Source organism: Mustela lutreola, chromosome 8, assembly GCF_030435805.1.
Source record: "Mustela lutreola isolate mMusLut2 chromosome 8, mMusLut2.pri, whole genome shotgun sequence".
NCBI lineage: Eukaryota > Metazoa > Chordata > Mammalia > Carnivora > Mustelidae > Mustela > Mustela lutreola.
Genome location: NC_081297.1, coordinates 46,884,562 through 46,896,044, shown reverse-complemented (window position 1 = coordinate 46,896,044; position 11,483 = coordinate 46,884,562). Strand labels below are relative to the sequence as shown.

Sequence of the window (11,483 nt, the reverse complement as noted above, 5' to 3'; positions counted from 1 at the left end):
AACCCCACCCCCCCCTTCCCCCAACTCCTCTCCCCCCCAAGCAACCCTCAGTTTGTTTTGACTCACTTGCCTTCTTTTTGAAATTCTGTATATAGCAAAGCTTCCATTATAGCCCTACTGGTGCAGGTACCTGAATCTCTCTGTCTTCAAGAAGACCATTCCAAAGCCGAGCTTTGAGAAACACACTCAGAGTTGTCAAAATCCTGGCTCCTTTGCCCACACCGCTATTGTGGTTCTAGTTCTCTATCACCTTCTCTGTCAGAGATCAGCCTGGCCTGTTTTCTGACCACAACAAAAAAAGTCATGGGAAACCTACCTCACCTCATGATCTACTCTCAGTAGCGACTTCTATAGCAAAAGTAAGATTCATCTCCAAATCTTACAATTTGAACCCATCACAATGCAATGCAATTCTACCTCACCCTACACATATAACAGACACCTGTCATAAAGCATGTAACCTTGTTTGGTTTGACATAAAGAAGCTTGTATGAAATAAGATATTCAAAGTGAAGAAAAGAGAACCTCTAAATATCAGGAAGAATCAAAAGGAAATGCACCAACAAGTCACTCAAAAAAAAAAAAAAGGGAAAAAAGAAATGTTAACCACACACTGAACTATGTGGGGAAAGTCTATGTAAACAACAACTAACAATCGCTTTGTTTTTTCACATCAAAATCGCTTCTAACACTGTATTGTAACTATCAAGTTAGTTGATGCCAGATCACAGCACTGTTACACACACACACACACAGGCATGCACACAATCCTTTCTAAGAGGCTTAATCTGTGAATGAAAAATACAATTTCAAATAAAAAACAATTGAATCGAATATAATCAATTACTTTACTCCCTGGGGCCTCATTTTTTTTTCTTTTCTTTTTTTTTTTTTTCCACTGCTTTCATAGGCTAAACTCCAAAGGTCCCTCCTGGGGATCCTACCTGAGACCAAAGTGTGAATTTATTATCAAGATTCAACCCCAATGCATTTCCTTGCACAGGAAATATACTACATGAGTTTCACAGAAAACCAGGTTGCTTCATGATTTTATCTCAGATTCATGATGTTTTTTAAAGATATCCCACAGGAAAAACCACCCTAAAGACCAGTTAAACAAGAGACAAATAACCAGTCAAGATAGTCCTTGATAAGATCCTTAAAAATTATCTTTAATTGATGCCAAATATGAACAGATCGTAAAGTGACAGAAGCAAGTAAAATTGCATAGATGAAAACTATGCGCTTCAGTTAGGTTCTCAATTCATAACATTCAATGTCCTCTACCTGACATATTAAACAGGGCAGGGGAAATGCACAGCAGGTGAAAATGAGACACATCCTTAACTCAAGGTGTAAGCAACTGGCAAACTCAAGAAATAAAGTAGTGCTTTTTTCAGCTTCAATGGTTTGTTGTCCTGATGGTGCACTTTAAATTAATACTACTCAATTTTTAGTTTTTAACCTTGGTAATACCGTATCTTTAATGCTGGAGGTATGTCATATAGAGTCCGTGCTCTTGGCTTATGGCTGCTGCCTAAACAGCTCCCAGACAGTGCACTGAAGAGAAGAAAGGTGTTTCTGCAGGTTTTGGAGAGGAGACAATTTTGACCTGGAATATTTTGCAGGGGATCTTTTGTGTTTTTTTTCTTTTCTTTCCTCACACCATTTCTTCTTCTTCTCTGATTATGGTACAAAACTCTTCTATACTTTGTGAAGTCTCATGTCATAAAAAGTAAACTCCTAGTTAGCTCCTACATAAAAATCACTGGGACTAGGGCTAATCTCCTTAAAGCTAATGGTCCTGAGGTCAACAGGGCCTCACCCCTTATGTACACATTGGACTTCCCAAGAAAGCCCATGGTCAATTTGCCTGAGCAAAGAGACTGGCCTTGGATCCCAAGACTTTTGAGATTTACACCTATACCCTGAATGAGTTCGCACAGTGACCCAAGGTAATGCAACAGTTTTGGTTAACAACTCAGCTCCTGCCCACTTCTTTATAAAAACGATAAGTAAGGTACATTCTTCTGAGGTTTACCTGAGTCATGCTGAACATGTTTGCATATACCCTGAAATTCCATAATATAAATACGAATATTAAGACACCACACAGTGGATGAGAGATTGCAATTCAGCTTGGGTTGTGTCTGGTTTAAAAATTTTCATTTCTTTACTTGTCTTCTTGAAATGAACAAAAACATCAAAAGATTCCATCTTTTCTTAACAAAACAAAAAGTAAAATGTCTGTTTGGCAGTTTATATTCTTTCTAACAATTCTATACTACGGATGGTTACCACCCACCAATTCTCACCTCTCCCAGGAATGAGTTCTCCCTGGAAGAAAATGGGGAACTGCCTTCGGCTGATGTGCTCTTTCTCCTTTTTGTTCAAGGCAATCTACCAAACAAGGAATTTAATTGTAAAATTGTTAAAAAGCATGTGTTTTGAGGTCTCCTATTCTAAATGGGAGGGTTAAGAAACTGTTTTTACTGACTCTTCAGTTGTTAACCAATTTGAAAAACCTGTAACTCGATACAACATAAAGAAGGTCCTTTACGGACTAAATCAAATTTCTAGTTAAAGAAATCTGCTCACTTACCATTTATGTGTTTGCCTCTTTGTTTTTTGATTCTCAAGTGAGTCAAGATTATGATAAAACCTGTGCTTTGTTTCCACCACAGTGGAATCTAAACCTGATGTACAATTTCATTTTGGAGAAACGACTATCCATCAGCCATATTCCAGAAGAATATGCCATTGGTTCATTTGATTTTGCTAGGCTAACTCACTAACACACTCCAAATGAACCTTTAACTGATAATCAGTACTCAGTTCTCAAGGGGGGAGCAAGGGAGGGCTGTGCACAGATGGGGAAGGAGAGATGCAAAAACAAAAAGCTTTCCTGGCTACAACCTGACTTCTCTAAATCTGAGGACAGAGGGAATTAATGTCTTTGGTCTCTCGAATTCAGATCACTTGAGGTGAGTTAACCACTTCAGAGATGCAGGGATGGCTAACAGCCCTGGTGGGACCCAACCCTTCCACTCGCCACCCTATTGAACTAGGGCCCTGAAACACTGGAAGAGCTGAGCTATGGCTATTAGCATGTCAGAAGTCTCTCCTTCTGGAGAAAACAAGTATTCAGGACATGAGCCATGAAAGCTCAAGACCGAGGATGGGGATTCAAAGGTAAAAAGCCCACTAAAATAAAATGAAGTAAGTAAACCAAAAGATAGTCATTCCTTAGTAGGCAGTTTTGTTAAGTGCACCTTCAGGTCTACAAAAACATCTCAGCACATTACAGTGCAAGGGGTAAGAGCTTTGTCAAACTTTGCATGCCTATGCTACACAAATAATCCCTGTACTCCATTCCTACTGACTTGGTTGCAATGAGCTATAGATGGATAAGCAGCATTCATTTCCCCCCTACCACCCAACTTCATAACAACTCATCCCAGATCCCAGGCTGAAAGGCTCATACATGCAGCGCTTTTTCCTGTAACACATGCAGAAGAACCCCAGTCCAGCAAAACTATGAGAGGTATACCAGGTAGCCAAAGCCAGTCTCATCAGTCTTGGTCCCATTTTTCTCATCCTCTGACCCATCCATCCCATAGTACTGAGTGGATTATTGCTGTTGACATAGTGCAGCATTTCAAGTTCTGTGTGTCCTAGACCTCAAAGTCTAATTAAAAGATCAAGATATCCCCAGAAATTTGGGGGAGGTTGACTTTTTTTTTTCCCAACTGGAGACTTTTAAGCAGGTAGGAGAGGAATAGCCAGGATGAGTAAAGGTTCAAAAGAGAAGGAAACGTCACAGGGGAGAGTTTAATGCCCTGTGGTCAGATGCTGTGCAATCCTTGGCCCCTTGTCTTCCATGATGTTACATCAGTCTTACAGATTCACAAAAGCCGCATGGGAAAACAAAATATCCATGTTCTTTCTTTCAACTGAGTCAGCCAGCCTGGGTGTTACTCTAGCTTCTTGGTTTATTGCCTCACTGCTAGTTCTAGGATAAGGTGGGGGAAGGGCTGGAAGTAACAGGGAAGATTTCCAGAAGAAGCAGGGCAGGAATGTAAGGTGGGCAGCAGCAGGCAGCCACATGCTAAGTGCAGAATGAAGATTCCCCACCTTGGTGTCCTTAAAAAGGCTGTGAGTGCCTCTCCATTGGTGGACAGCTGCTGGGCCCCCAGAGGCCTATGTTATGTGACTCTCTTTCAGCCAGACTCAGGGTCCCCACCATTCTCTGGGCTGAGTGCCTGGGGCAGCAGAAGTTAGATGCTCACCCTGTGAAATGACTGCCAGGCGGAAAGATCATAGGAGCATCATAGAAAATATCTAAAAGGAGTGGGCCAGGAGGGAAGGCCCAGGAAAAGTTATTATGAATTCAGTGTTCCCAATCCACACTGATGTCTGAAAAGATCAATCAGAGATTTGCAGAGTGCTCTTGCTAACAGAGGAGAAATAAGGAGCTTTGCATGGAACACTACGCTGGACCTGAGGAAGCCTTGCAAGTCCAGAGCAGCCCTTGACAGAAAACAAATTCCCCAAAACTGAATATTGGCTTCTGGTGGAGAAGAGGGAAAAAACAAGTTCCCAGTTCATGTCCAGTTCGAAGAGACAGGTCTCGGGTCCCAGTTTACATCCCAGATCAGGCTGCCAAAGGGACCAAGTCCAGCGGATGGCCAGAGAGACAGCACCCTCCTGGATCTCTCCTCTCCCAGGTTTCAGATGGTGTGGTCTTCTCACAGTGGTGAAGTGAGACAGGGAGGGTGGAAAAAGCAAAAGCAAAATATCTGTGCCTCAACCCTTCCTCCCTTTTGTTACATAACATCTCAGCTGTAATAATGGAGGCACTTTCTGCAGTTCACTGTGGGTACAGGATAAAGGCACTAAGCAACTATTAAATCAATTGGTTGAGTTTCTTCAGGGAGCCTCAAGGGGAGGGCTGAAGTCTCTACAGACTTCAAATCATGACTGCAAAAAGAAATCAGCTCTGCTTTGGATGCATACAAGAGATAAACATGTTCATTTACATCCTAAGAATGCACCAAAAAACATGCAGTATTGCACCTTTTTTGTTTGTTTGTTTTGCTTGTGTTTATTTTCAGCTAGAAAGAATACTTGTTCTTAGGTGTTGCTATACATACCTTGATGCCTTATTTAGTTTTCCACATAGCTTCCCTTTAAGGGATGGGCATATTGGTCCTCTCTCTGCCTACAACTGCACAGAAACCTGACATTTCCCTGAGCAAAGGCAGGAAAATCAACTGAGTGCCCCCCACCCCCCACCCCCCATTATTTCTTTTGGGTCTTCATCCCACAAACTTGTAATTTTTATGATTTAAATTTTTTTTTTTACTGAAATCATGCATTAATTAATTCAAGGTACACCTTAATCAAATAGGCCATAATGCTGAATAAGAGAACATGCTTTGAGCTCCAAAAAGTTATTGTTCCCATCTGACTAACATATGCACTTAAATACAGTACTTTATTTACTAATAAAATAGTGAATAAATGAAGGAGTGCACTTTCGGTGAATGCAAATGATAAAAGGATGTATTTTTATAAGAGTTGATACCAACGTAAGCTTATCCCTTATTGTCTGAGTTAACGTTCTTGGCATGCGATTATAAAATAAATATGATCAGATTCAAACATGCTTACATTTAGTTCCGTTTGTGCTCTCTTGCAATAAGGAGGCTAAGGTTTTACATCCAGTTCTGGAGGCCAGGGTTCAGAATGCAGGACTGGTGAGAAAAGACCTGTGTTTGGCTCACCTGCAGTTGAGGAACTTAGCAGCACTGCAGACGAATCAATTAATGTAATTCAGTTATTTTTTTCTTAGAGAAGAGTTTGTATTAGAAGGGGAATGAGGCAGAGGGAATATCCCTAAAGACCAGGACCAGTATCAGATTTATAAGGTGCTTTATGAACAAGTCTTCAGTAATTTTTCGTGTGTGTGTGTGTGTGTGTGTGTGTGTGTGTGTGTTTTCACCTTGTCATATACAGTTAGGTTGGTCAAAATAAAAAAAAAAACATTTGTTCATTGCCCATTTTGGCTGGTATATCATGTTACATATAATACATCAGATGCACTGTCTTAAATGTGCTGTGCAGTTTGCAAAAGTTTTATAATGGAGTCCCATGCAAACTGAAATTTTATATTTCTAAATGATCATCTGGTTTCTAGTTAAAAGAAAAAAATTAAAGAAGCCAAAGGATTAAAAAAGTCTCAGTATGGGGAAGCATATGAATCTTAGTTTACCTAGACTAGCTCATGGACTGAATTGTTTTAAACCAGTTTTAGAAAATACACCTTCTTTTCCCATTTTTTAAATAAAATGAAAATAGCTTCTCTTTTCTTGTATCTTGAAAGCTTCTGGTTCGTCATCCCCCCAAATCCGCAATGCAACAATGCATTGACAGTTAAATAGAGCATTCAGAGACTAATTAGTAAAGTATCTACAAACAGTGATGTCAGTCACTAGGGTTTTTGTTGTTTGGTTTTTGTTTTGTTTTGTTTTTAAGTCTTTCAAGCTACTAAGTGGGGCTTTTGTTTGTTTGCTTGCTTGGCTTTTTAAACATCGGTCAGTAGCTTGCTCTTATTAACGCAGTTTTGGTTAGCTGTGGTACAATTGCCAGTTCTGATATTGGCCTGTCTATAATGGGCTATGCTATTATTCATATCCTCTTCGATCTCCATGTACTCAGATTTGCTGATAGTGGAGGAACTGCGCCGACTGAGGTCACTGTCAGAGGCTAAATTAGGGGAACTAACATGGAGCAACTGAGCCTGCTCTTCCCCCTCAGTTTCTCGGTGGTAGAAATAGTTGAAATTGGACACAATGACAGGTACGGGCAGGGCAATTGTCAGCACACCAGCGATGGCACACAAGGAGCCCACGATCTTGCCTCCAATTGTCACAGGGTACATGTCACCGTATCCTACAGTGGTCATGGACACCACCGCCCACCAGAAAGCATCGGGGATACTGGAGAAGTGCGACTCAGCTTCTTCCGCCTCGGCAAAGTACACTGCACTAGAAAACAGGATTACCCCAATGAAGAGGAAAAAGATGAGCAGCCCTAGCTCTCTCATACTAGCTTTGAGGGTCTGGCCCAGGATCTGGAGGCCCTTAGAGTGGCGGGAGAGTTTGAAGATTCTAAAAACCCTTACCAACCGGATGACCCTGAGGATGGCCAGCGAAGTGGCCTGCTCGCCCTTCTGGTTTCCCTCCTGCTCGGCTATCTCGGTGCCTAGGGTGATGAAATAGGGGATGATGGCCACAATGTCGATGAAGTTCATGATGTTTTTGAAGAAGTCTGTCTTGCTGGGGCAGGCAAAGAAGCGCACCACCAGCTCAAAGGAGAACCAGATGATGCACAGGGTTTCCACGATGAAGAAGGGGTCCGTGAAGATGTTGGAATTGTAGATAACCGTGGTGTTATCGATGCGGTGCACGGTGCCTGTGAAGTCCTTGTCATCCTTCAGCTCCGGTAGAGTCTCCAGGCAAAAGATGACAATGGAGATGAGGATGACCATGACCGAGACGATGGCGATGACCCGGGCGGGCCCTGAGCTCTCAGGGTACTCGAAGAGCAGCCACACCTGGCGCTGGTATTCCTTTTCGGGCAGGGGGCGCTCCTCTTCCTTGATGAAGCCCTCGTCCTCCCGGAACTTCTCCATGGCCTCCTCGCCCAGCTCGTAAAATTTGATCTCCTCAGAGAACATGTCCAGGGGCACGTTGACCGGCCTCCGCAGGCGACCCCCGGACTGGTAGTAGTAGAGGATGGCGTCGAAGCTGGGCCGGTTGCGGTCGAAGAAGTACTCGTTCCTCAGGGGGTCGAAGTAGCGCATGCGTTTCTTAGGGTTGCCCAGCAGCGTGTTGGGAAACTGCGCCAGGGTCTTGAGTTGCGTTTCGAAGCGCAGCCCGGAGATGTTGATCACCACGCGCTCGCAGCACTCATGGTCGTCGTGCTCCGCCGGCCGGGGGTAGCTGCCATCCTGGGGGTGGCCCGGGGCGGCCGAAGCCTCGTCCACGTTCTCTCCAGACATCACCGTCATTGTGGAAGCAGGGCGCAGGGGTGAGAGACCAGGAGAAGGCCGGGGGTGGGAAGCAGTGGGAAAGGAGAGGTGGGGGGGACCCAAGCGCCCCCCCCACCGGAGTGCGCAGCTTCCCCACGCTCAGGGGGAAGGGCTTCAAAGCCAGCAGGTGGAGAGATCTGTGACTTCACTTCTTACCTTCCCCTCCACCCTGCCTTTTACTCAGTTTGGAATCCCCCTCGCCTGCGGCCCTGGGTGTAGCTTTTTGCCGAGTGGGGTGGGGGGAGGATTGGTGTATCTTCCTGCTCCGAGATGCCTTAGCGCAGTGCCGTTCTAGCGGACCGGGCCATCACTTCGGGGGTCACCCTGTCCTCCCCTCCCTTCCGTAAGCCCTCCTAGGACCGGGTGCAGAGCCAGCTCAGCAGATCCCCTCGCCTGCCACCCCCTCTGCTTCTCCTTGGCTCTCCCCCCTCCTACCCCTCTTCGCCTGCCGCCTTCTAAGCTCCCACCAGGGCGATCGATGGACGCTGCAGAGAAATAGAAAGTGATACGGGGGTAGAAAATCAGAAGCATTCAGATGGGACGGAGCTACAGACACTGAAGAGCACAGACCTCTAGCTTTTTTAGAAAGCACTGGACTTTTGCTAGGGTTAGTACATACACACAGACAGACACACGCAGACACCCGGAAATCCAAGTTTGGGCTCTTCCATCCCACTTTCCCCAATGCCCGACAACCGATCTGTTTACAACTTCGTTAAACTAAAGATCGGGAAAGCGCCGAGAGACGCCAGGGGAGTTCCAGGTGCCGGGCAGCATCCCCACACCCTCTGCTTCCCCCACCCCGCGCCCCTGCCCGCGCTTCTGCAGCCCCGGACCGGGGAGCCCCCTACCTGGCCCGCCGGCTTGGCGCAGGGGCGGTGCTGAGACGGAGGAGAGCCCCAGTCGGAATGCGGCAGGTCGCCTTTGCAGTACCCGGCGGGAGCGGCGGCCGGAGCCGCGGCAGCATCCGAGAGGCGCCGGGACAAAGTCGCCGCCCTCACCCCCTCGTCCTACGCCCCTTCAGTGGGACAATCGATTGAGCGAGCCGCTACGGCGGAAATGTCCGTTCCCTTCCCCCATTCTCACCGGTTGCCAGCAACCTAGAGACGCCGTCCTCTCGCTGGTGCAGGGAGTTCCGGAGGATGCGGGGCGGAAAAGCAAAATGCCACCCTCTCCCGAGGTTCGGAAGCAAATGACGATAAACAGCACTGTCGCCCCCTCCTAACACTATGGGAGCCCTTGATTCAATCCCGAAGGAGGCGGGCGAGCAAGAGCCTGGATCTACATGGCTCTCGGATCTCCTCCGCCTCCCGCACCCCAGCGTGGACCTCGCCGAGGCTACGCGGTGTGCCGAGAGCGGTTAGGAGCTCCGAGTGGGGCAGGGTGCGTGCGGCGGCGGGTCCGTTCGGTCCATTTCTGGGCGCTGCAAGATCAGCAGAAACCTGAGAAAGCGCCTGGAATGCGGAGCAGCGATTGGCCCACTCGGGCGTGGGTTGGGGAGGGCGGGGGAGGGCAGGAGCGAGGAGGTAGATGGAAAATATGAGGGGGTGGCTTGGCAGAGGGGGGTTGTCATTCATTTCCCACCCTTACCAGCACAGCTTTTTCCTCCTCCTGCCAGAAAAGCCGACCACCTATCTACTTCCCTTATGGTGCACAGCCCCGCACACGCACGTTCCCTGGCCGCGACCTTTCCAAGGAATCGCACATTGGAAATGGTCAGGTCCGACGCAATGCAGGCAGCGGTGTTCCTGGCAAAACTCTTCAGAAGGGTTTGCGTTTGTGCAGTCCCATGGCAATCGGCTTCTGCCGCCATGCTCTGCGTGCCATCCCGCCCCTCCCGCTGGGGTCTCTCTGCAGGGGTGACCCAGCTTGTCTCCCCTGGACTGGGAGAGATGGGCACTTTGGGGAGAGCTCTGCACTTGAAGATCAACTGGGTTTATCTGTGTAGTGTTACTGCGAGGCAGTGGTGCTGAGTCTGTCCCCCCTTGACCTAGGATGGGAGTTGAAGTTTTCTTACGATCAGATTATTTTGAAATACGGAGAATGCGATTTGTGGGCAACCAAAGGCTTCGTGGGTTTGTGGGGTTGTCTGCCAACTTGGTGCTAATTGGAACGAATCTGAGAAGCAAGTCGCCTGCCCACCTCCCACCTACGTCCCTCCTCCCGCAGCCCCTTTTCTCGGCCTAGTGCCTCCACAAAGCCTCTTGCAAGGCTTGCAACTTCTTCGGAAAGGGTCCGCACAGAGGCGCAGGGCAACACGAGCCGGGGCGTGCGCGGTGCACTCGGAGTGCGGCTACAGCTGCTCCCCCAGAGGCGCTGCGCTTCGGCGACCGCAGCGCACCAGGAGGCAGCCTGCAGCTCTGGTACTTCGACTGCTACGGAGTCTCCAAGGAGGACGCAAGAACCCGGTGTCGCCGCTGATTGGTTCCCCTGCTGCATTGGGACCACCCTTCCCACCCTCGCCGATCGCGTTGCTTCCCGCCTACACCAGCCACCACTTTAATCAAAGCCAATGATTGTATCCTCCCCACTCTATTGTGGCTCGTGGAAAGCAGAGGCCTGTGCAGGGTTGCCCAGGCAGTGCAAAGATCCTGGGTACGGAGCTAGTTAAATCCCTCCTCCAGATTCAGACTCCAGCATTCCTTTCAGAAAAAGAAAAGTACTTGTTCCCTCCACACCTCCGGATCCATACCCAGACTTTTCTTTTACGAACAATGAGTTCTCCTAAACTCCTCCGTCCCATATTAAACACTGCCCTTTCCCCACCTTTCACACACAATATTCCTGTATCCTACAAACTCCACGGCCCCCTGCCTTTCTGCGGTAGTGCTTTATTACAAGAAGGAGGAAAGGAAGGAAAGGGAAGGGAGGGGAGAGAAGGGGAGGGGAGAAAATAAAGAAGGAGCTATGGACTGAAACACTGTCAGGTCCCCAGTTTCTGCTGCTGCTGTTGCTGCTGTTACAGCCCCGTGGGAGTTTACGCTATTAGACCTGATGAACACTTTCTGACCATGTCCCAGCAATACTGGACTTCCCTATCCTGCTTTTGTGCCTCTCCCTCTGCCTATAGCACCCTTCTTTCTTTTAAATGCCTCTAAGGCTGTCATCTCCCTAGCATCATGTGGATTCCACTTGCCCCAATTCAGCATTTTTTGCAGACTGCATGGAATCCCAGGTTCCTAAACTCAGGGTTTTATTAGTAAAATCTGGAGGTTTACACCATTCCTAGCATGTGTGTTTAGAGCAGGACTGTATCTCCAAGGAAATGGAAGAAGGATATTGATCTAGGAGCTCATTCTTTCTTTCTTTTGGGGGTGGGAGGCAGAGGAAGAGGGAGAGAATCTTAAGCAGACTCCAGAGCCCAAGGGAGGATCAATTTCACAACCCT

At 47.3% G+C, this 11,483-nt stretch overlaps 1 protein-coding gene across 1 annotated transcript; it reads right to left on the bottom strand.

The window, feature by feature from the left end:
• Nucleotides 1-1,151: 1,151 nt before the first annotated feature.
• KCNA1 (potassium voltage-gated channel subfamily A member 1) lies at nucleotides 1,152-9,809 on the bottom strand. Its single transcript, XM_059184568.1, has 2 exons — nucleotides 8,947-9,809; nucleotides 1,152-8,580 (listed from the first exon to the last, which is right to left on the bottom strand). Exon 2 carries the CDS (start codon nucleotides 8,072-8,074, stop codon nucleotides 6,587-6,589), a length of 1,488 nt encoding a protein of 495 aa, XP_059040551.1. The 5' UTR covers nucleotides 8,075-8,580; nucleotides 8,947-9,809; the 3' UTR covers nucleotides 1,152-6,586.
• Between the last annotated feature and the right edge of the window lie 1,674 nt (nucleotides 9,810-11,483).